At 34.2% G+C, this 25,891-nt stretch overlaps 2 protein-coding genes and 1 pseudogene across 5 annotated transcripts; 1 reads left to right on the top strand and 2 right to left on the bottom strand.

The window, feature by feature from the left end:
* Window positions 1-9,665, top strand: part of LOC109071208 — a 16,842-nt pseudogene extending 7,177 nt beyond the window's left edge.
* Window positions 9,666-12,511: 2,846 nt separating this feature from the next.
* On the bottom strand, window positions 12,512-16,991 carry LOC109074694 (zinc-binding protein A33-like). Its single transcript, XM_042737839.1, has 6 exons — window positions 16,470-16,991; window positions 16,296-16,388; window positions 14,299-14,529; window positions 14,119-14,141; window positions 13,916-14,031; window positions 12,512-13,370 (listed from the first exon to the last, which is right to left on the bottom strand). The coding sequence occupies exons 1-6, from the start codon at window positions 16,866-16,868 to the stop codon at window positions 12,850-12,852; spliced, it is 1,383 nt and encodes a 460-aa protein (XP_042593773.1). The 5' UTR covers window positions 16,869-16,991; the 3' UTR covers window positions 12,512-12,849.
* A 1,363-nt stretch (window positions 16,992-18,354) lies between these two features.
* LOC109077075 (zinc-binding protein A33-like) lies at window positions 18,355-20,063 on the bottom strand. 4 transcript variants are annotated; one of them, XR_006156380.1, is made up of 3 exons: window positions 19,373-20,046; window positions 19,027-19,101; window positions 18,826-18,945 (listed from the first exon to the last, which is right to left on the bottom strand). XR_006156380.1 is itself a non-coding variant. In XM_042737684.1 (2 exons), exons 1-2 carry the CDS (start codon window positions 19,392-19,394, stop codon window positions 18,407-18,409), a joined length of 561 nt encoding a protein of 186 aa, XP_042593618.1. In that variant the 5' UTR covers window positions 19,395-20,006; the 3' UTR covers window positions 18,355-18,406. The 4 variants fall into 4 exon arrangements, 2 of the variants coding, with proteins under 2 accessions (XP_042593618.1, XP_042593620.1); XM_042737684.1 differs by lacking the exon at window positions 19,027-19,101 and having other exon boundaries at window positions 18,355-18,945; window positions 19,373-20,006; XM_042737686.1 differs by lacking the exon at window positions 19,027-19,101 and having other exon boundaries at window positions 18,355-18,930; window positions 19,373-20,005.
* Between the last annotated feature and the right edge of the window lie 5,828 nt (window positions 20,064-25,891).

Genomic DNA, 25,891 nt, shown 5'->3' with positions numbered 1-25,891 from the left:
CGATACTCCTGTCTTACTACTCTTATCGTTTACTCACATTCTATTTTTTTCACATTTTATAATCATCAAAACTATGAAAAAATACAAATGGAAATTACTAATATAAAAGAATAAAATAACAATAACTTAGTATCAAAAATTCACTTAATATTTATTAATATTTTAGATTTTATTTTAATGTTATTATTTTCTTTTTATAATTACATATTTTACACCGATTCTTCCACTCTTCTAATGTTGGCCGGGGTATTCCTTCTTTTTATATTTAGCTTCTTTAATTAATTTTGATTTCAGTTTAAGTATCTTCGAAGTAGATCTTTTTTATCTATATAGTTAGCTTCGCCAGAACATTTGATTTTCAGTTTTAATACTCCCACGTGGATCTTTGTATTATTATCTATTAGTGTCAAGAACATTTATTTTATTTTATTATTTTATTTATTTATTTTATGTTTATTTATTTATTTTTATTTATTTTATTTATTTTTATTTATTTATCATACAATTATTAATAAAATTTATAAATTCTTTTTAATGAGACAATTAATTTATTATTTATTTATTTATTTTATTTATATTTTATTTCTATCTTTTATTTATTTTATTTTATTTTATTTTATTTTATTTATATTGTATTTTATTTTATTTTATTTATTTTTACTTGGTTTAAAACCCCTAATCTACACAAAAGCAACCAATTTACTTATTTTGTTCCTTGGTTTAAAACCCCTAATCTACACAAAAGCAACCAATTTACTTATTTTGTTCTTTATCTTTTATTTTATTTTATTTTATTTTTATTTATTTTTATTTTCTTTTATTTTATTTTATTTTTATTTTATTTTATTTTTCTTTTATTTATTTTATTTTATTTTATTTTTATTTTATTTTATTTTATTTATTTTTATTTTCTTTTATTTTATTTTATTTTATTTTATTTTATTTTATTTTATTTTTTTTATTTTATTTTATTTTATTTTATTTTATTTTATTTTATTTTATTTTAGAGTCCATTTATTTTATTTTATTTTATTTTAGAGTCCATTTATTTTATTTTATTTTATTTTAGAGTCCATTTATTTTATTTATTTTATTTTATTTCATTTAAAATATACATAAACCAGAAACATTTTTAATAGTTTAAGTGGACAATAATAACACTGAAAAGAAACATTTAAAATTTATGTTAATATTCTTATTGGTTTAAGTTTTTATGTAATATTAATATTTTATTTCAGCTTCATTTCAATTAACGACAAATGATTTTTAATAGTTAAAGTTAAGAATAACAATATTGGAATAGAAACAACATTTCAAGTTTTTGTTTTTCAATTCTAAATTCTAAATTCTTAAGTCTTAATATTTAAAATTAATATTTAATATATATTATAAATTTATATAATATTTTATTTCATTTCAGGTACCGAAAAATTAGTTAACAGTGTAATAACACTGGAATAAAATGAACACTTTTTTAAAGTTTCCATTCATATTTTAAAGTTAAAGTTTTTCTTGTAATGTTTATATTTTTTGATTTCATCTTTATTTAATTTACTAAAAATGATTTTCAGTAGTTTTAGTTAACAATGACAATACACTGAAATATAAACACAACAGCAGAATGATGATTCAAGCTCAGTAAGTCTCTAAATGTGTCTCATGATCACATTAACAGACAACACCCTCGTTTTATATTTGCTCTAATGGCTGTCCATTACCCTCTATTAAATGCACTGTATGCATCTATTAAATGATGAATAATTGACAGTGTGTTGGCGGTGTCACTGCTTCAGCAGAAGCAGATTTCTTTTTTCCTTTCGTGACTTTCTTGGGGGGGAGCAGAAGCAGCGGCGGAGGGAGCGTCAGGAGCCGCTGATTGGTCCAGCCGAACTCAGACGGGACGTCGCGGCGCTCGCGGCCCCGCCGCAGTGAAGAACAAGCGCCGCTCGTGGAGACGCACCTCAGCACTGCCAGTGACATCATCCTAGATGGTGAGATACTTCACCCGAAAATGAAAATTTGCTGTTAATGTGCTCATCTCCAGGCCATCCGTGATCCTTCAGTAGAACAGTAAAGAAGATTTTTAGCACAAACTGTGATTCAAACAAAAAAGCACATACAGGCAACAGAAAATTAATACCCGTGGCTCCTCATGATACTTCGAGGTCTTATGAAGCGAAACGATCAGTCTGTGCAAGAAACAGAACATTATTTACAGCATTGTAATCCAGACAATCAAGAAAACGATCTGATGCTCGGTTCATGAACAAATGGTTCTTTTGAACCGGTTCTTTTTGGTGAACTAGTTGAACCAGAATTAGACTGAAGCGTCTGAATTTGCGGCTGGAGCAACACAGATCTACAAGATACTTAATCAAACTCACTTTCAGATGCTTGACAGTCACTCTTACTCAAAATGAGTCATAAGAGTGGCGTATCTGATCCTGTGATGAATGAATCACTCAGCGCTCCACTTCCTCCAGCAGTCACTGAAACAACAGAAACAAACCAACCACCCGCATATAAGAATGTGTGAACCTAAAACCGAACACTTAAATAAAGACCAAAAAAAAACAACAATTATTTCTCATCATCGTTTGTGTAAAAAGGTGAGCTGATGAAGACTAGTTCATTCACTTTATACGCTTTAGACACATAAACATCAATGTTTCACACCATTATCGGGTGCTTTAATCATGTAATCGCGTATATGTTACGTCCAGCTCATGGAAAAGAAGAACCAGCTCATGGAAAAAGATTTGAAAAGATTTCCCTGTTTGCCTGATACTCTGGATTACAGGTAATAATGTTGTAAATAATGTTTAGTTTCTTGCACAGACTGACCTCATTATATATATCATCAGGAGCCACGTGTATTTATTTTGTGTTGCCTGATGTGCTTTTTTGACTCTCGAAGTGACGGTACCCATTGACGTGCATTTTGCGATTACAGCTAAAAATCTTCTTTACTGTTTTACTCAAGAAAAAAAGGCACCTACATCTTGGATCTCCTGAGGGTGAGTAAATTAACAGCAAATTTTCATTTTTGGGTGAACTATCCCTTTAAATCATGACACTCCTCACTGTGCTTTAATTATTCATCCCACTGTTTTGCATCGAAATCTCTTATGTGTTTCTCAGGACTCATATCTGCTGTTTGTCCTTCACTCTCTCTGGGAGGTTTTTTTTCGTTCATTAGCAGACAGACTTTTTAGTTTCCACTATCAAACAGAAATGATCTGAATAGAATTAAGCATCATGCTTTGATTTGCATTCAGTATCTCGCCCTGCGGCTGTATGTGTGTGTTTGTCCGTCAGGCATCGACGGCCCCGCGGCTCTGCTGGGTTCAGAAGCTCCTGATCTGGGCAGGAAGATCCAGGTTCTGTCGGTCAGTCCGCCGCAGCAGTCCTCGCCGCCCGCCGCAGAAGAGCCGGAGACAGACGCCGACACCGACACACTGCTGGAGCCCAAACCGGACATACACACACTGCTGCAGAGACGCGGTAAGACACACACACACACACACACACACACACACACACACACACACACACACACACACACACACACACACACACACACACACACAACACACGCACACACACACACTCACACACACAACACACGCACTCACACACACACCACACACACAAACACACACAAAACACACACACACACACAAACACACTCACACACACACACACACAACCCCAGACACACACACACACACTCACACACACACACAACACACCACACACAACACACACTCAACACACACACACACAAACACACACACACAAACACACAACACACTCACACACACACACACACACACCACACCACACCCCACACACACACACACACACACTCACACACACACACACACACAGCGCTGGTCTATAATACACCTTTTTTTCTGGGGACTATAAAATTAAACGCAACTGAAACTAAAACCATTAAACATTTTTGTTACTTGACAAAATAAATGTTAACTGAACTAAAATAAAATATAAAAAAAGTTATAAATAAATAAAAATGAGATTACAATAAATAAATAAATATATACAATTAGATTGAAATAAATACACACAAACTATATTCAAATAAATAAATAATACCTTAAAAAAAAGACTATGAAATTAAAGTTAAATAAAACTAAATCCAAAAAAAAACTTTTTGTTACTTGAAATAAACTAAATGCTAAATGAAATATAAAAATGTTAAAAAAAATTAATAAATAGCAAAAGTTAAATTAAAATAAATAAATAATAATATTTAAATAATAACATATAATTAAAATAAATAAATTAATAACTACATAATAAAAATTAAATTAGAATATATAAATGATAAATAATATTACAATAAAATATAAAAACATTTAACTTATTTTAATTTCAGCTAATTGCCAATAAAACATTTCTCATTTTCATTAAAAACTAAAACGACATAAACTGCAATTAATAAATACAAAGGTATGCTTTATAGACATAAAAAATATTAAAAATTAGAAGAATGCAGCAAAATTACTAAAACTTGAATTGAAATTAAGGTGAAAACAGAAAATATACAAATAAAATCAAAATGTTAAATATAAATATTAATACTAAAATAAGACTGAGAGAGACTGGGGACTTTTCATATCATGATAATTGCTAAAGCTTTTATTACTGAAGTTACAGACACTTATATGTTGTCCTCATAATAAGAAGTTTAATAATTTTACACAAAATGTATAAAGTAAAAAGAACAAAACTATTAAGAACTATAGAGAGTTTATTACTATAAAATCATATTACCGAAAGACTGCTGGGGACATTTTAAAAATGTCAAGAATAGCTCACACAGTCTTGTGTGTGATGCTGAAGAGTGTGTGTGTGTGTGTGTGTGTGTTTGTGTGTCTCAGGAGGTTGTGTGTAAATGGCAGTCCTCGTCTGTTGTTTCTCATCTGCAGCTCTCTAAACTCTGTTTCTCTCAGGACTTTCTGGCAGCATGAACTACGACGAGGCCAGTGAGGATGATGATGGTGATGAAGCTGAAGAGCGAAGCCGATCGCTCTCGCCGAACACAGAGAGCACTCGTCCTGCGTCGGCCTCCAGCACCAAATCCACCACGGTCAGACGGACACAACAATCACCACACAAACAGAGACACATGGACTCTATGCATTTCTGCTAAAATCTCAGTGCTCCGCGAGCATTGCTATAGTGTGTGTCCCATAGCAAACTCTTTCTGTAACTCTTTTCTATAACTGTCAATTTACAAATAATTACAATATAGTATATTATATATAATAGTAACTATAATAAACATAACATTTTAAGTTACAGAAGCTTTAAATAAATAAAAAAAACTAAATAAAAAAATACCATTTCGTTTTCCTAATCAAAATAAAAAAATATACAAATATTAAAAATATACTTAAATATAAAATATATTAATTAAAACAAATAAATAATGGGAAAATAGCTTAAAATAAATAAATAATAAAAGTAGATTAAAATAAATAAATAATGAAAAAAGATTAAAATAATAAAATATTACAAATAAAAAGATATAAAAAAAGATTGAAATAAAATGTAAAAAAGTAAATTATTTTTTTTAAATAAACATTAGATTAAAAATATAAATACAATTAAATTAAATGAATTGATTAATAAATAATACAAATTTGATTAAAATAAAAATTAAATGATTTTTTAAAAATAAATAAAGATTAGATTAAAAATATAAATAAAATTAAATTAAATGACTTGATTAATAAATAATACAAATTTGATTAAAATAAAAAAGTAAATGATTTTTTAAAAATAAATAAAGATTAGATTAAAAATATAAATACAATTAAAAGAATTAATAAATAATACAAATTTGATTAAAATAATTTAAATAATAAAACGTTTAAAAAAATATAAAAATATTTGAAAACAATTGAAATAAATAATAGATAAAAAAATCTAAATATACAATTAAATTATCTGTTTAAAAAATAAATAAATAAATAAATAAAACTAAGTAAGTAATAAAAAAGAGATTAAAATAAATGAATAATAATTAAAAATTGTAATAAATAAATAAAAACACCTTGATAATGGTGGACCTTATCAATATTGCTTTGTCCTGTTGTGTAACACTGCCTCAAGGTTTAATTTTGTGGTTTAAAAAGAAGCGATTGTGCATAGATAAAATATTAAACTTGGACACGGGAAAGTGTTTCATTCAGTCAAGCGATTGTGCATAGATAAAATATTAAACTTGGACACGGGAAAGTGTTTCATTCAGTTTGTGAACTTTCCTCATGTTCTCAGAGATACAGATGAAAATCATGTTGCACCCTGTGAGAATAATTAATGATCTGTTTTCATCAGTGCCTGTTAGAGGACTGAATGTGTGTGTTTTGTCTTCTGTCCCGTCAGGAGTGTCTCCCGCTGGGTTCTCCGTCGGCTGAGGGCTCCTCCATCGAGGTGGATAATCTGGAGGAGTTTGTGCTCCGTCCGGCTCCGCGGGGAGTCACCGTCAAGTGCCGCATCTCACGGGACAAGAAGGGCATGGACCGCGGCCTCTATCCCACGTATTTCATGCACCTGGAGAGAGAAGATGGCAAGAAGGTCTGATCTGAACACATCGTATTCTTCACAATCACATTTAAACCTCTCTCGCTCAGTCGCTCTCTCTCTCTCTCTTTTATCAGGTGTTCTTATTGGCCGGACGCAAGAGGAAAAAGAGCAAAACATCCAACTATGATCTCTGTAGATCACCAGATCTGTCCCGTGAGGGCGAGAGCTTCATAGGAAAACTGAGGTGCCTCTCTCGTGTTTTTTGTCTGGTATTAACTCATCTCGACTCAGGAAACGATCGGATCGTGTTTAACACTGTGAACTTACGATCAGTCGTCGTATCATTACAATACATTACAAATACATTCAACAACCACTAAAAAACCACATAAAACCATCTCAATCACATCTAAATCATAATAAAGCGTAAATTGTGGTTTCAGCACTGCATTTTCAATGGAAGCACATGAGCATGCCACTAAATAAAAGGGAGTGTTGGGGGAACGTGAAAAAGTTAGGAATAAAAACAGTAAAATAAAATAAATAAATAGAAATTATTTAAATAAATAAATTAAATAATAATAAATTAAATTCAATAAATAAAAAAAGCCCCACAAAATTAGATTACATATATAAAAAAATGAATAAAAATAGTTTAAAAATAAAGAAATAATTAAATTTAATTATATAAATTATTACAAATTGTATTAAAATAAATAATAATTGTATTAAACAAAAAAATATATATAATATAGATGATATATATATATCTATATAGCTATATATATATATATGTATATGAAAGATAGATTCCAATAAATAAGTAATAAATAGGTTAAAATAAAATTAAGTAATTCAGCTTAGTAGAAAATATTAATTATTTAATGTAATAGGTACTAGATTTTTTTTTTTAAATAACATTTTACACATTTTATTTTTTTACAGTATAAATATTTATACATTAAAATTTTAAGCTGCTTTTTGAATTATAGGATGGTGTTTAAAACACTGAAAACCCATTATATATATAATATATATTTTTTTTTTTACTGAATAATTAATGTGCTTTATTAAAAACACATTTCACGTTTTTGTCCTTTTAACCCTCGCTGCCCAACTCCACGACTGAAAGCACATTTTGGTTGAGCTGATGTTCTGCCTCAGATGCTGTCTGTAGATCACGAGCTGATGATGTTCAGTGTTCACCGCAGGTCTAATCTGATGGGAACCAAGTTTACTGTGTACGATAACGGCACGAATCCCTCGAAAACCCCCGGAGCGCTGCTGTTTAGGAGACCAAAACACACGGCAGGAGCTCGCCGCCATCTGCTACGTCAGTGTCTCCGTTCCTCTCTGTCTCTGAGTGGTTTGCACACTTCTTATTGTTGTGTGTGTGTGTGTGTGTGTGTGTTTTTAGGAGACCAATGTTCTGGGCTTCAAAGGGCCGCGGAAGATGACCGTCATCATTCCTGGGATGAACATGAATTTCGAGCGGGTTCCGGTTCGGCCGGCGTGTGTGAGTGTCTCCGCTCGCAGCTGTCAATCAAATCATCTCGATGAGCGCAGCAGCTGATGTGTGTGTGTGTGTGTGTGTGTGTGTTTCAGGAGCAGGAGTCTCTGCTGAGTAAATGCAAATATCACTCTCTGGAGAATCAATCGAGCTGCATAATAAAGCGCCGGTGTGGAACGACGACACGCATACCTACGTGCTCAACTTCCACGGCAGAGTCACGCAGGCCTCCGTCAAGAACTTCCAGATCGTCCACGACAACGACCGTAAGTTATTAATAATTAATATATATATACATATATATACATATATATCATATTAATAAAAAAAAATAAAAATATATATATATCTTCTGTTTTAATCTTAATTAATTTTAATGTTAGTTGAATTGTTAGTAATTTTAATGTTATTTTAGTATTTTTTTTTTAATTATGTATATAATTTGTATTACTTTTTATTTCAGTTTTAGTTTATTTTTGTACCACGTATAGATAATATTTTGAATTTGTTTATATTTTTCTGTTTTCTTTTTAATTTTAGTTGAAGTGTTAGTAATTTTGAAGTAGTTGTAGTCATTTTTCTTTTTCTTTTTTTAAAATAAGTATCCAGTTTTTATTTTTATTTCCTTATATTAGTTTTAGTTTTAGTTATTTTCGTAAATCGCGTTAATCTAAATGAAAATGAGAAATATTGCCTGTTAATTTTCTTTTTTCATTTTAATTTTATTTGAAGTATTAATAATTTTAAAGTTCATTTTTATTTTTTATTATTTTTCTAATATGTATATAATTTTTTATTTCAGTTTTAGTTTAAGTTATTTTAGTACATCAAGTCAAACTTAAAGAAAATTAGATGTTTCCTTTTTATTTTCATATTTTCTTTACTCTATTTTTTATTTTAGTTAAAATATCTGTAATTTTAAAGTTATTTTAGTAATGTAAAATAAATTTTAAAATGTCTATTTTTTGTTTTTATTATTTTTTATTTCATTTTTTGTTATAGTTATTTTAAAACATCACACTAAACTAAATGAAAATGAGAAATTATCTCAAATAAAATAAATAAAAAAATAAAATAATAAAAAATTAAAAAAAAAAAAATCAAAAAAGCAAAAACACTGTATATATGATTATTTAAATGAATAAATCTAATCAGAATGATATCATATATTGCCTGCTTCATGTAATGGACTTTTCCAGGTAGGTTTCTCATGCTCAGCATTTAAGGTTTGTCTTTCGGTTGTGTTCTGTTGTTGTGATCGTGTGCTGTTGTGTTTTCAGCCGACTACATCGTGATGCAGTTTGGACGTGTGGCGGAGGACATCTTCACTCTGGACTTTAACTACCCCATGTGTGCCCTGCAGGCCTTTGCTATCGGCCTGTCCAGCTTCGACAGCAAACTAGCCTGCGAGTGACCACGTGACACACACACACACACACACACACACACACACACACACACACACACACACACACACACACACACACACACACACACACACACACACACACAGGCTCTTCACTCAGGACACTAGAGCACAATCGTCCTCACCGCGTCTCCAGTGTGTCCGAGGATTTGTGCTATATCACAATAATTAGAAATAAAAGGACCAAATTAATTATTTTGTAAAGGAAACACATCGAATCTTTAACTTTTTACTACATGAAATAACTGACAAGTTGATCCTGCAACTTATTTCCCCGTTTCTTTTTCCGAAAAAGAGAAGATTCGCTGGATTTATGCTTTAATGGACCACTAGAAAAGAAAACTGAGGGATATTCTGAAACGGAGAGAGATATTTTATTTAGGCTTTTTATGATGTTTCCGTGATGTTTTGTAAGTGTCTGATGGATAATAATATTACATAGAAACTCACACAATAACACACAAATAACACATTAACATCATACATATCATATATATCACTTGAAACTTGTTTCTGCCACGGGATAAAAAATAAAAAAGGTAACTGTGACTCACATTTTTCCACACAATTGTGAGTTTTTATATCACAATTCAGCATTAATGTCTCACAGTTCTGCATTTCTGCATTTATATCTTGCAATTCTGCGCTTATATCTGACATTCTGTTTATATCTTGCTATTCTGTTTATATCGCACAATTCTGAGTTTTATATCGCACAGCTCTGATTATTTTGCACAATTCTGAGTTTATATCTTGAAATTCTGATTTTTTTTCTCAAAATTCTGAATTGCAAGAAAAAAAGTTTTTTTTTTTTTTTTTTTTTTTTTTTATCCCGAGGAGGAAACAAGCTTCCTTAAAGTTCACCACTGAAATTAAAAGAAATAATTAAGAAATTATATTTTGCATTCAGAAAATTAAATAAAAAAATCATGTAATAGAACAACTGGGAATTACAGTAAATTATCCAGATGCATTATGGTAGTGAAAGTTTTCATATCTAAAATTGCCTTTTTCTTTTATTTTCTTTTTCTTTCTTTTTTTATCAAGGTGATTTGTGTCCTTGATGTATTATCATGAGATTTAAATTTTTTATTTGGACGGACGATGCTGATGTATTTTTTTTGCATGTTTGAATCTGACATTTTTAACACTTTCTGAATTTAAACCTATACCTTTATTTTCACTTTCACTTTTCTCAGAAAAAACAAAAAATCCCTGAGGAAACACATTGCATGTTAATAAATGAGGAGAAGCGCTGGACTCTTTGTTAAGGTTTAAAAACTGACGCACACTTCCGGTTCTTACCGCTGCCTTAACAGCTTCCCTAACACGTAAACAGTTGTCTAAATACAGGCTCAAAGAAGAGTCACAAAATACTGATAAAACATCCTGAAAAAAAGGTTGGAAAAAAGGGAAGCTCAAGCACCTTTGTTCCTGTTCAGTGTGTTTCCTATTGATATGATTGATGTGTGTTGATATTCCTCATATGTTGTGTGTCTGATATATATATCCAAAAAGCTAAATAATGTTTTCATTTTGAACCAATAACCTGTTTGCACATACTGTATTTTATGATGACACTGTTGGTAGAAATACAGTAATTAAAAGTCATAAATATGAAAAAAACAAATGCATTACTGTTGATCCTGATCATGTGACACATGGGATTAAAACTACATAAGGCCTTAGCTTATATAGAGCATAGACTGTTGACTGTCAAAAAAATAAAATAAAAAACATATATACAGTACAGGTCAAAAGTTTGTAAACATTACTATTTTTAATGTTTTTGAAAGAAGTCTCTTCTGCTCATCAAGCCTGCCTTTATTTGATCAAAAATACAAGAAAAAACAGTGATATTGGGAAATATTATTACACTTAAAATAAAGTTTTCTATTTGAATATACTTAAAAAAAATTATTTATTCCGTGATGCAAAGCTGAATTTTTCAGCATCATTACCCCCAGCCTTCAGTGTCACATGTAACATCCAGTCTATCACATGATCATTTAGAAATCATTCTAATATTCTGATTTATTATGAGTGTTGGAAACAGTTCTGCTGTCTAATATATAAAAGGTTAAAAAGAACTGCATTTATTCAAAAAAAAAAAAAAAAATTCTAATAATATATTACTGACCAGTAGTGTATATTGTTATTACAAAATATTTATATTTTAAAAACATAGCTTCTTCTTTTATTATTATTTTTTTTCTTTTTTTTCACTTTTTATTCATCAAAGTATCCTAAAAAATATCACATGTTCTGAAAAAATATTAAGCAGCAGAACTGTTTCCAACTTTGATAATGAATCATCATATTAGAATGATTTCTAAAGGATCATGTGATAATGATCCTAAAAATTCAGCTTTGCATCACAGAAATAAATATAATTTAAAGTATAATACATTTAAAAACAATTATTTTAAATTGTAATAATATATCACAATATTACTGTTTTTTTCTGTATTTTTTGATCAAATAAATGCAGGCTTGATGAGCAGAAGAGACTTCTTTCAAAAACATTAAAACTAGTAATGTTTCCAAACTTTTGACCTGTACTGTATATATTCAATAAGATGGAGACACAAAATGTGCTTTCAGAAATGTCTATAGGAAGTTTTCGGGAGAAATCTATTTAGTCTTAATTCTTTACGCTGTTGTTAGCCGAGCACAGGTAGCCAAAAGTCAGTTATTTAAGGTTAAAATTTATTTACAAACCTCTAATGTTTTTTTGTGTGATACATTTGTGATATTTACATATAATAAAGTGATCATTTAAGACAGTGTTTAGGTATTGTTAATATTCCGTCAAAATATTCCGAAATTTACTTAGTTAAATTGATTAACACTCTACATTGTGAAAAATGAGCGATAGTAGAAGTTGCTTAACGTATGCTGTTATTTTTTTTGAAAAGATTCACTGGAAAGAGTCTCTGCAGCCCTTGGAGAATATGAAGCTGGTTACATTGACAAACACCCTCAGGTAGCCTAGGCATATTTATGACAGCTTATGGTTTACTTGTATTCATAGCCTGAGAGTTTAATCAGAGCAGGTATTTTAGGAATGTGTCATCCTCCACAATACAACACCATCCAACAATCAGCTGCCAGAGGTGACGGCACCACACTGCATTTCACTTGCAATTAATTATTATCACATTGGTACACCAAATAGTCTTTATTTATTATTTTCACTTATAATCACATTAAAATTTGTTATATTTATAATGCTTCACCCTATACACGTAAACATTACATGATTAAATAATTACTTAGCTTGATATACAGTGGCCCTAAAAAGATTATCTTGACACAAAACACAACGTTTGTAAAAGAAATGTTGTGTTGTGGTTTACAGTTTTTGTTTATTTGAAATGAAAATGTTAAGTGGGCTGACTGTATCTTCAGTACAGAAATATGGGAACACTTTCTCTGGAAATCCACCTGTGTAGGTGCACAGAATCCTGTTTCTGAAAGGGTCGATGAACCTCAGCTCTCCTTCATCAAAGTCCAGATGCAGTCGGATGATATTTGGCCTCTCATTGCTGTTAATATGGCTGACAGGATCATTTCCTTGCTTGTATGTAGCATTCATGTAATGAAAACACCAGAAATGTTTCTTCGGATACAATTTGTAATATTTTTTGCGGTTCACTGTTTCCGCCACCACTCCCAGCGTCCAGTGGCTGTTGTTTTTCACCTCCACGTCCCAGCAGTGCACACCTGAGCTGAAGCCCTGTGTGGCCAGCACTCCCACATACATTCTCTCTGGGTTATCAAGCACAATTTTATTTTCCACGTACTGAACACTGGTGCAATCCTGTGACACCTGCAGTTTACTGGATGCTGTGTCTGGGTCCAGAGTCACAGGAGCTGTTAAAACACAGATGACCGTAAACTACAGAGCTTTTCATTGGACAACCTTTCTTTGGGTAAAATACATTGGTTATTTTCAATAATCGCTGGGATCAGATCATATATATTCATGATGCTTAATAGAACATTCCAGAATCACACACAAGCTCTTAATATCATATTACATCCATCGCTATATATAAACACCTTATAGGTTTTCAACTTGTTACTCGTCATGAAAATAGCCAAAGATTCTGATGTTAAAACACCAACCAATCATCAGTCAATATCAGTGGACTACTACCAATGAAAAATGTTTGCATACTGTAGATCAGGGTTGGCGAACTCCGGTCCAGGAGAGCCGCAGCCCTGCAGAGTTCAGCTCCAACCCTAATTAAAACTCACCTGCCTATAGCTTCCTAGTGACCTTTCAGACCTTGATCAGCTTGTTCAGGTGTGTTTGATTAGGGTTGAAGCAAAACTCTGCAGGGCTGCAGCTCTCCAGGACCAACGTTCGTTGGCGTAGATAAATTATGTACACAGTCTAAGCAGATGTCACTTACGCTGTTCCACAATGTTCTGCATTTTGACCCATGTGGTGAAGATCACTGTCTGAATGGGATAGTGTTGATATTCCTGTAGTTCAGGGATTGTGTTTGCTACTGATGGGTGTTGGAGTCTGTGTAGATAAACAGTAAGATATTTGGTGTTCGCTGGGTAAAATGGGATTGCAGCTGTAACCAAATGCTAACTGGGTAAGACTCACCTTATTAAACTATTGCTGTAATTCTGAATGAGAAATAAAAAAGCAATTAGTGTTTAGTCATGAAGTTGAGCAAACATTGATCATGAACATTGATTATCAGATATTCTTGCTTCAGATTACAGCTCTCTTATTGACTTTTGTCTTTGGCTTTATGTGAATCGTTGAGTATTTGATCTGTACCTGGAGAAATGTGATGTTTTCAGCTTCTATGTCCTGCCAGACGGCTGCCATCCTCTCAGACAGATCTGATATCTGTGCGGAGAGCTCCTTCATTCTGGCCTGGAGTTTCTCATCTTGAAGTTTAATTTCTTTATGCAAGGATCTGATCTGTTTCTCTTCCTCGTCTCTCAGAAACTGATGGAGCTTCTCAAAGTCCTCCTTTATCTGGTTTTCATCCTTACTAGTGCATTCCTGTAATGGTTTAAGTGTTTCTGTTAACAATGTAAAAGTGCACTACTGATTACAAAACTAACGGTGTGTTCAAGTCATGTTGGAATGATTGTAGACTTCCTAATTCATAAATACAGGTGCTGGTCATATAATTAGAATATCATCAAAAAGTTGATTTATTTCACTAATTCCATTCAAAAAGTGAAACTTGTATATTACAGTATATTCATTCATACACACAGACTGATATATTTCAAATGTTTATTTCTTTTAATTTTGATGATTATAACTGACAACTAAGGAAAATCCCAAATTCAGTCTCTCAGAAAATTAGAATATTGTGAAAAGGTTCGATATTGAAGACACCTGGTGCCACACTCTAATCAGCTAATTAACTCAAAACACCTGCAAAGGCCTTTAAATGGTCTCTCAATCTAGTTCTGTAGGCTACACAATCATGGGGAAGACTGCTGACTTGACAGTTGTCCAAAAGACGACCATTGACACCTTGCACAAGGAGGGCAAGACACAAAAGGTCATTGCAAAAGAGACTGGCTTGTTCACAGAGCTCTGTGTCCAAGCACATTAACAGAGAGGCGAAGGGAAGGAAAAGATGTGGTAAAAGTGTACAAGCAATAGGGATAACCGCACCCTGGAGAGGATTGTGAAACAAAACCCATTCAAAAATGTGGGGGAGATTCACAAAGAGTGGACTGCAGCTGGAGTCAGTGCTTCAAGAACCACTACGCACAGACGTATGCAAGATATGGGTTTCAGCTATCGCATTCCTTGTGTCAAGTCACTCTTGAACAACAGACAGCGTCAGAAGCGTCTCGCTTCAAAAAGGACTGGACTGCTGCTGAGTAGTCCAAAGTTATGTTCTCTGATGAAAGTAAATTTTGCAATTCCTTTTGGAAATCAGGGTCCCAGAGTCTGGAGGAAGAGAGGAGAGGCCCCAATCCATGTTGCTTGAGGTCCAGTGTAAAGTTTCCACAGCATTCAGTGATGGTTTGGGTTGCCATGTCATCTGCTGGTGTTGGTCCACTTTTTCTTATGACGAAAAAACAACAAAGCAGCATACTACCATACCAGGAAGTTTTAGAGCACTTCATGCTTCCTGCTGCTGACCAACTTTATGGGATATGCAGATTTCATTTTCAACAGGACTTGGCACCTGCACACAGTGCCAAAGCTTCCAGTACCCTTTTGTTTAAGGACCATGGTATCCCTGTTCTTAATTGGCCAGCAAACTCGCCTGACCCCATTGAAATCTATGGGGTATTGGGAAGAGAAAGATGTGATATGCCAGACCCAACAATGCAGAAGAGCTGAAGGCCACTATCAGAGCAACCTGGCTCTCACAACACCTGAGCAGTGCCACAGACTGATCGACTCCACGCCACGCCGCATTGGCTGCAGTAATTCAGGCAAAAGGAGCCCCAACTAAGTTATTGAGTGCTGTACATGCTCATACTTTTCATCTTCATTACTTTTCAGTTGGCCAAGATTTCTAAAAATCCTTTCTTGTGTATTGGTCTTAAGTAATATTCTAATTTTCTGAGAGACTGAATTGGGGATTTTCCTTAGTTGTCAGTTATAATCATCAAAATTAAAAGAAATAAACATGTGAAATATATCAGTCTGTGTGTATATGAATATAATATACAAGTTTCACTTTTTGAATGGAATAATTAAAAAAAAAAAACAACTTTATGATAATATAATAATAATACAAGAACACCTATAAAAACTCAACAAGAACACTAAAACATGCCATAACCACATACCTTACTGAGCTCAACCTGTTTAACACAGCTCTCGTGGGCTTTCTGGAGGTCACCGAGTGTCGCCTTCAATCTGTCCGTTTGTGTCTTGAGATCCTCCTGGAATCACAGGATAAAAACAAAAAAATCATGACTAACTAAATCAACAATCAATAACATAATACAAAAAACACCAACCACCAAAAAAACACCAGCAGCCTCGTCAACAGGAGAACACTTGTGATCTTCGTGCTTCTTTGATGTGTAACAGACCACACAGATGGGCTGCTGGTCCACAAAGCAGAAGAGTTTGAACTTTTCTTCATGCTCTGGACAAACGTCTCTTGAAACAGCTGAGGGTTTTCTCTTCTTGAAGGTCTCACAGAGTGCTCTGAACCCCAGGCTCTTGGTGGGCTCGTCCTGAGAGCATTCCTTCTGACAGACCGGACACTGCGGCACATCCCGAGTCATCCAGAAACGCTGGAGACATTTCTCACACAAACTGTGGCTACATTTCAAAGTGACCGGATCGGTGAAGACATCACAACAGATGAGACATGTCAGATCCTCTTCCAGGAAAGACAAGGCGTCTGCCATGACTGAAGTCAGTTCTCAGCCAATAGAAGTTCCAACTGAAACTGCAGTAATAGTAATGGCTGCTTTATGTACTTTCTTACTGGAGATGTTGTAAGACCTGCTTTACCTCTCACCAAACCCAACCCTTTCATTTCTTTTACTTAACTTTCGTTTACGTAGAAGACTTATCAACTCCTCCCTCCAGGATATCATATTACAAAGAATAACAACCAGGAAATGATCACATAGTGCGTCTGCACCTGCTTAGCATGAAGTCATTCTTAAATTAGAGCATACATTTTACATTTGGCACTAAGCAAATAATAGCAAGTTTGCAACTGACTTGTTTTATTAATTTGGTTGATTGTATGTTTGGTTGAATGCACACACTCATCATCTCAGAATGCCCAAGCAATGATGCCTTGTGACAACTCCTGCACCGATTACATACGTTTAAGTTTAATAGTGCAGTGTATCAATATTTACTGTAGTAATTATTTACTGTCCATGTGTGATAGAACTAGGCAAATGTCCTGAGGATGTATAAATGATTATAGAGTTTTAATTTCTCAACTATCATTTTAATGTCAGTGACCACAGAGTAGGAGAAAAGATCTGAGTTGTATAAAATTGTCACTAGATGGCGGCTGTCACTGGTAGATTTGTCAAGCACTGTTGTGATTATATGTTGGTGTGTTTTCATCGTGATGCAGTTTGGACGTGTGGCGGATCTTATCTCTGGACTTTGACTACCCCATGTGCGCCCTGTAGACTTTTATTATCGGCAAAGTATATTAGGGAGAATCAATTTAGAATCAGATTTCTATGGAAGCTTGTTTCCTCAACTGGATGAAAAAATAAAAAAGGGTAATTTCAACTTTTTTTTTTCTTGTGTTTAGATCTCACAGTTCAGTGTTTTGTTTCATCCATGGCTTTTAGAAACTTTTTATCTCACAATTCTGATGTTTTTTTCTCTCACAATTGTGAGTTTGTATCTCACTTTTCTTCTAAGAACTGCATGTTTATAGCTTGCAATTCTGTTTTTGTGTCTCAGGATTGTGAGATATAAACTCAGAATTGCAAGAATAAACTGAGTTTCATCAGAGCAGGTGTTCCAGGTATGTGCCGTCCTCCATACTTGCGATATCAGAAAGGAGGAAATGCCACCAGGTTGAGGTTGAGTCCATTACCCAGGACCAATCAGCTGGCAGAGATCATGCCACCACACTGCATTTCACTAACAAATCAATAACACAACATCACAACAAAAAATACTCTATATCTCTTTACAACAATAATAACAACAAAAAAATCCTCATTAATAAATCATCATCATTTGTATTGAAACATTGCATGATTAAATAATCACATTGATGGACATACAGTGACCCCAAAAAAGCATTTGGACACTTAACCCATACTTAATTTATGATGGTCATTTCAGTTAAAGAAAAAAAAAATCAAATACCTTTTTGTTTTAAAGAAAGATTGACAAATGCACAAGACGTGCACAGGGATATTTATGGTGTTCAGCATTCACTTGTCATGTTAGTTTTGGTTTAGATGTTTAGTGTGTTTGCTGGGAAAAGACTCAGTGGTGTGTCCACATCTTCAGTACAGAAATATGGGAAGACTTTCTCTGGAAATCCACCTGTGTAGGTACACAGACTTCTGTTTTTGGAAGGGTCGATGAATCTCAGCTCTCCTTTGTCAAAGGCCAGCTGCAGTCGGATGATATTTGGCCTTTCATTGCTATCAATATCGCTGACAGGTTTTTTACCTTTCTTGTATTTACCATTCACATTACGAAAACACCAAAAGCGATTTTTTGCATTCATTTTACATTTTTTTTTGCGGTTCACTGTTTCCCCCATCACTGCCAGTGTCCAGTTGTTGTTATCACCCACCTCTGTGTCCCAGCAGTGCACACCTGAGCTGAAGCCCTGTGAGGCCAGCACCCCGTCATGCAGCCTTTTTGTGTTATCAAACACATCCAGTTTCATTTCTACGTACTGAACACTGGTGCAATCCTGTGACACCAGCAGTTTACCGGATGCTGTGTCTGGGTCCAGAGTCACAGGAGCTGAAACACAGATGACTGTAAAATGCAGAGCCTTTCATCAGTCAATACCACTGCACTACCACCCATGTGTTTGTGTTTAGTTCTTTATAGACTTACCATCATATTGTTCCAAACCTGTATGCTGTCATTTTTTTTCTGTTGCACACAGTAAAAGTGGATGGTGACTAGTGGCTTGGTCCAAAAAGACAGAAAAAGAGTTGTAAAACATGTAAAAAGCATTCACGTTCTTTTAGAACTCGTTATTACAACTGAGCTTTTACTCGTATGACCACTACAACGTCACCTGGTTACGCTTAAAATGACGGTGGCTTCAGCAATAAAATGTAGTTGATCAATTATTTTGTAATATTTCTGATAATTCGTTTTTTTTTCATTTGTGTTCCATGGAAAAAAATAACAGCATACAATCTAAGCAGGTGTCTAAGAAGATGCTATTACTTACGCTGTTCAACGAGGTTCTGCATTCTGGCCCATGTGGTGAAGATCACTGTCTGAATGGGATAGTGTTGATATTCCTGTAGTTCAGGGATTGTGTTTGCTACTGATGGGTGTTGGAGTCTGTGTAGATAAACAGTAAGATATTTGGTGTTCGCTGGGTAAAATGGGATTGCAGCTGTAACCAAATGCTAATTGGGAACGTCTCCTGAAACAGCTGAGGGTTTTCTCTTCTTGAAGGTCTCACAGAGTGCTCTGAACGCCAGGCTCTTGGTGGGCTCGTCCTGAGAGCATTCCTTCCGACAGACCGGACACTGCGGGACATCCCGAGCCGTCCAGAAACACTGGAGACATTTCTCACACAAACTGTGGCTACATTTCAAAGTGACCGGATCGGTGAAGACATCACAACAGATGAGACATGTCAGATCCTCTTCTAGGAAGGACAAAGCGTCCACCATGATGCAGTAGATACACTTGACCTATAAACGTTCTGACAGGAATTGTAAAGAAGCAGACAGTAGCTCTACTTCTAAAACCCCATAAATTGTACTTTGAACTACTTTTGGAGATATTGTGAAACCTACTTTATCTTTCCCTCACACATTTCAGTCCGTTAACTTTCATTTCACTAGAAGCTTTAGTAAACAACTCCTCCCTCCAGAATATCACATGATAGCCAATAACAGTCACATGGAGCAACTGCACCTGTTCAGCTTAAAGTCTTCCTTAACCTGGGGTGTACATTTTACATTAGGACATTAGAAGCTACTTGTTAGTTTTCTTAATTTGGTTTACTATATTTTATAAGACAAGATTTCTATGAAGTAATGTACTAAGTTTAATAGTGCAGTGCACCAATATTTAGTAATTTATTAGTGTCCAACCAGGCAAATAATGACAGGATATCATTTCTGAGCTATTATTTTAAGTCAGCAGGGGCTGAAGTGGGAGAAAAGAGCTGAATCGAATAATAACACTAGAGTCACTAGATGGCAGTATGCATCCATGTAATTTGACTATAGGATATTGCAAGGCATTTCAAATCATTTCATATTTGATTTTCTTTAAAATAAATTCAAAAACCCACTTGTGGGTCCCAAACAACAGCACTTTTTTTTCTTGGTGTGCAAAAAGAAGTTGATTGTAGCTAAATTCTCTGCGTTCATGTGTGCGTTTCCTTTTATTTCATTAGCTTGTTTTTCTCCAGCATATGGTGTCTAAGAGTCCTAAAATCATGGCACTTATTAATTACAATGGGGTCATGCAGCATCACATTCTACACCCCCACATCCACAAAATCTAAACTCACACACAAAAAAAAAAAAAAAAAAGGCAAAAAAGAAAACTTTACTCTCCTTCATATCCTTGACTATGATCTGTTGTTGCATGTAAAATAACCATGCAAAAATTTCTCCTCTTGTTTTCCTCAAGGGATAAAAACAGCACACAGGTTTGGAATGACAAGGGTGAGTAAATAATGACATCATTTCCTTTATGATGTCAACTTTTCCTTTAATAAACAGAAAAAATGAGAGATATAGAGTGATATATTACACAGACAAGAGTAAGCGACAGCCAGAAAGACAGATCGGAGGCAGGAGCTGTGATATTTGAGGGGCCCAGGTGTTTTTATGTGCGCTCATCTCCCAGGGCTCTCATGTACTGTCTGCGGCGCTTCATCCATGTGGGACGCGGCACTGCATCAAATCCTCTACAGCGCTGCTGCAATTTGTTTGTTCACCAATATTGTCAATGTCAGTTTTCCTCCCGTCTTTCACGCTGTCTCTCTCTCAAACAGTCCTTACATCAGAACCTCTGTCCAAACTGCAGTGAGACAAGCACTGCAAGAGCTTTCAGTCGAAGGTAAACTGCTCTGGGATGCTTTATGGTATATATGGAATTGTCATTTTCCATTAAAAAAATGTTTTTCACTTTGATCCTTATCTGTTAAAGCAATAGTTTGTCCAAAATAATCTTCACTCTTCAAAATAAAGAGGGTTTTTGCTGCATAGGCATAGAAGAACAGTTTTGGGTTCCTTAGAGAATCTGTTCTTAAAAGAGCCATTTCTTTTTCCACTATAAAGAACTTTTAGTGGAAAGACTCCATGGTTGTTAAAGGTTCTTCGTTATGAATTTTATTTTTAAGAGTGTTCTGTTATTATTTACTTCCAAACCCATAAAAAGTTGCATAAAGATTGTTTTATGTTTAATAGTAAAAAAGTGCATGGGTTTGAAACGACAGGAGATGTGTGTGTGTGTGAGTGTGTTCATTACACACTACTGTGTGTGCTCTTGGATGGGTTAAATGCAGAGCACAGATTCAGAGTATGGGACACCATACTTGGCTACACATCAGTTCACTTATAAAATTTGATAGAATATAGATAATCTATCTTATAAATTAATTATACCATGTCAAAAGGCTTCTTTGCATGTCCTCCACGTTTGTAGTGGCGAACCTCGGTGTATGTGTAATGGGTGCATCTCATTTCAGCTTTCACACATGAATTCAGACCATCGCAGAAATTGGATTAAATGCACAATTTCACCAGATGCACCAGAGTTGCTTACAAAGTGCCAGTCACCTTTTCTGCTGATATCTCATCTCTGTGTCGAACAGTGGGATATAAAGACAAACAGACCATCAATGCCAAGGGCAAAGACACAAAGTTTTCTTGAAAGAGCTCTTGATATGCAGGTGCATCTGTCCAGGTTGTTGTGGGTAATGGAATACTTCAAAACAGGCACACATTCATATCTAATTCTGGTCATGTCTAACATAAAAAGTAAACCTGAGATGAGAAAAAAATTCACCCAGGCATGAAAATGTTCTCACCCTCGAGCTATCCAAGATGTAGCTGAGTTTGTTTCTTCATCAGATTTGGAGAAATGTAGCATTGCATCAGTGTCTCAGCAATGCATCCTCTGCAGTGAATGGGTGCCGTCAGAATGAGAGTCCAAACAGCTGATTAAAAACATCACAATAATCCACACCACTCCAGTCCATCAGTTAACGTTTTGTGATTTTTCATTTTTGAGTGAATTATTCCTTTAATGTGCCAGTTGTTTCTCCCAGACAGCAGTGAAATCCATCAGCAGCTGAGTCGGGAATAAAACACATTGTTCAAAATAAGACCAGGAACGTGTCAAACATGTGACTTGAGCAATATAGTGTTCCTCTGGTGGATGTTATATGGATTTTGACCAAACCCTGAGACGGCCAGTGTTCACCAGCACTAAAGCTCCAGAATCATGCTTTTTAAAGGTTTAACATCAATTCAGGAAAACGGAGATGACAGCAGCGCAATTGAGCCGAATCGCTCACCTGTGCAATCTTACCTGTCTTTCAAAAATACGTTTGTTGGTTGTGTTCAGGAGATTAATTTGTACCTAGAAATGCCTCACATTGTTTTTGTTTGTTTTTTTTCTTCTAGGGCAATATAGAGAAACTCATGTTCTGTGCCGGCGGGATGGAGAAACGAACAGGATCTCTGGGAGCACGTGGAGATTGGGTTCCAGAGCTCACGCTCACTCAGCTGCTACTGTAGCGCTGTCAGTCTGGAGACAGGACACACGCACACAATCAGGTACAGAGTGATGAATTTCAACATCAAAGCGGACACAGAAACACACACACACACACAAACACGTACACATGCAATTATACTTAAAGCTGCTCTAAGCAATTTCTGTGCCACCGGCGGCACCAAACCAAACGGCAAAATAACTGGATTCTTATGTTTTTCTGAAGCAAATTGCTTACAGGCACAAGTGAAAAGGCTCCATACATGTCTCTGTAGATATGGCTCGGTGTACGCAAGTATTTTTTTCACTTACATTTATCCACTAAGTGAAAATGGTTAGACTCATCTTTTTAAAAAATAATAACACGCCTATCTTCAGCAAGCCACAAGATATTCATGCTTAAATGGTGCAGAACGATTACAAAAGTTGAATCTCAAGCAGTTTTTTTGTAATAATAACCAGAAATGTTTCTTGAGCAGCAAATCAGCATATTAGAGTGATTTCTGAAGATCATGTGACACTGAAGACTGGAGTAATGATGCTGAAAATTCAGCTTTGAATCACAGGAATAAATTACATTTTAAAAGATATTCACATAGAAAACATTTTAAAATTGGAAAAATATTTCACTATTTTTACTGTATTCTTAATCAAATAAATGCAGCCTCGGTGAGCCGAAGAGACTCCTTTCATAGATATTAAAAAAGGTGATTCGAAACTTTTGACTGGTGCAGTACAATTTTTAAAATCAGAAATTCTGATTTTCTGAGTCGAAGTTGCTTGCATGAGTCAACGTAAGCTTCCAGAATGCATTTAGAGGGACAGGTTTACCTTTTCTGTTCAAGCGGTGTCAGTCTGCACATGAGAACAGAGAGTTCCTGAACATGTCTTTGCGTGGTGTGAAGATGGCTGTGTAAACTGTGTGTGTTTGAGGATCACACTGCAGTGCAGGGTGATGAATGGAGGGACGGAGGATATTCGTTGCTCAGGTAACCAGGCGGCCGCCGTTTCCCCTGCGTGGGTAGATATAGACACGATCTGCTGGGATGCAAAGCAGGAATGCCTCATCTAGCAATTACAGCACGGAGCAGCAGGCCAAAGGAACTTTATTAAAGTTACACAAATGTCTCATATTTCTCTTGATAGACCAGACTCTTTCTCTCTTTAGATCAAATTCATCTCTCATCTTAAACTGAGCAATTTAAAAACTCCCTGACCTATTTACTCCTCTCGGTAAGTCATTAATGGTATTGGTTGAGTCTCTTAAAGAAATGCTGGGATATATTACACTCTCTAAAGAAAAAGGAAAAAACACATTTCTAAGAAGTAACAATTCATAGGAAAAAGAAAATTAAGCCTATTATTCATATTTTAAGCTAGGCACCCTCCCTCCCCTAAATTTTTATTATATTAAGGGCAGTCACAAAATTAAAATAAATTATTTTTAATTAAATAAATTCACAAAAATTACAACAGATGTACTTTACCATAATATATATATATAATATGTATATATATATATATATATATATATATATATAATATGTATATATAAAATATGTATATTACAAACACACATGTATAAATATATATTGTTATTTTTCATTATTGTAATGAGATTTGGAAATGTGTGTGTAGATATAATTGATTAATTCTTACATAATTTAATATAATAATATATTGCTAATAAATGTAATATATTAATTTTATATATAATAAATGATAATAAGTATATTTAATACAATTTATATATAATTGAAATAAAATAAATATTAAATACATAATTTAAAAATATTTTTCTTATTGTAATGAGAATTGAAAAAAAAAAAAAAAAAAAAAAAAAAAATATATATATATATATATATATATATATATATATATATATATATATATATATATATATATATATATATATATATATATATAAGCAAAATGTAATTTCTCAGATCAAAATGATTTCATTTCTTATTTTACAATATTTGTTTATACTGGGAAGAGAAATATCATATGACAGATAATTTTCAGCAAATATGTTGCGGTTTAGAAGACGCAGCGATTACAGAATGATGTGTTTATAATCCACTTTCCCACATGATGTAACATGGTTTTATTATTCAGGAGATTAGAAGAAGTGTTAGTTAATACCCTCCTCTGGCTGTCATGACTAATGTGTCTTTATTCATCCTAATAGATCTGACAGGAAGCAAATCATCCCTGAGATCCCCTTCGTAATATATGAGAGAAAGTCCAGTAAGCACGCATTGATTGAATCCGGCATTGCTGGACGTCTGTTGGTTCGATATATGCTGCAGCGTTTGATTGTGATCAGCAGTGATGTACAGTATGTGCGGTTAGCAGACAGGAAGTGGGTTAATGGTTTGGTTGGTCTGTGGCTAGTGAAGGTTGCGCTTTATTGGGCTTTTCTCCTCAGCCTCTTGTTGAATCATTGACTCTTGAGTTTACAGATCGGCATGATTGTATATTTCATGCAGCATGAACTGAAGAAGGTGAACTTAATTAATGACTTTACAAATGAAGAAAACATAATGCAAGTTTGGGTCCAGAAATGCTTCAATGCACTTAAAAAAATAAAATAAATGATGCTTCCGTGTGCATGTAATTGCATGCATCTTCTGCTTTTTCTAAGTTCAGTGTTTCACGTCCATTTGTGTTTCCGAAAACGGAGATCAATCTCACTTGAATCTGATAATGAAGAGACTAGAATATTCTCCAGCAATAATATTCTTAGGGCTTTAATGAAATAAAAGAGCAACTTTATGTTGACTTTGCTAATATATATAACCGGATTAAATGAAATCCTCCTCCACTTCGTTAAATAACTCATTTGGGAGGAAAGACCGTGTTATTGAGTTCGAATGTCAGGCTCGGGGTTGCCATGGAAATTAATGCACAATCCGTGTGCATCTAAGTATTTAAATTTATAAGGGCTAATATATTCTGATTAATAATGCATGCGATTCATAACGAGCTCTGAGAA

Source organism: Cyprinus carpio, chromosome A4 (assembly GCF_018340385.1).
Source record: "Cyprinus carpio isolate SPL01 chromosome A4, ASM1834038v1, whole genome shotgun sequence".
NCBI lineage: Eukaryota > Metazoa > Chordata > Actinopteri > Cypriniformes > Cyprinidae > Cyprinus > Cyprinus carpio.
The sequence above is the reverse complement of the archived record's forward strand: the minus strand, read 5'-3'. Positions and strand labels throughout refer to the sequence as shown.

Bases quoted from the DNA above. Each gene is read 5' to 3' on its own strand.
- LOC109074694 (XM_042737839.1), bottom strand. From the start codon at position 16,868: ATGGCAGACGCCTTGTCTTTCCTGGAAGAGGATCTGACATGTCTCATC. The intron at 14,530-16,295 runs GTATGTGGTTAT...AAACCATTACAG, and splicing joins AACAGGTTGAGCTCAGTAAG to GAATGCACTAGTAAGGATGA. The intron at 14,142-14,298 runs GTACAGATCAAA...TTTCTCATTCAG, and splicing joins AAAACATCACATTTCTCCAG to AATTACAGCAATAGTTTAAT.
- LOC109077075 (XM_042737684.1), bottom strand. From the start codon at position 19,394: ATGCAGAACCTCGTTGAACAGC. The intron at 18,946-19,372 runs GTAAGTAATAGC...TGCATTTTACAG, and splicing joins GCAGAACCTCGTTGAACAGC to TCATCTGTGTTTCAGCTCCT.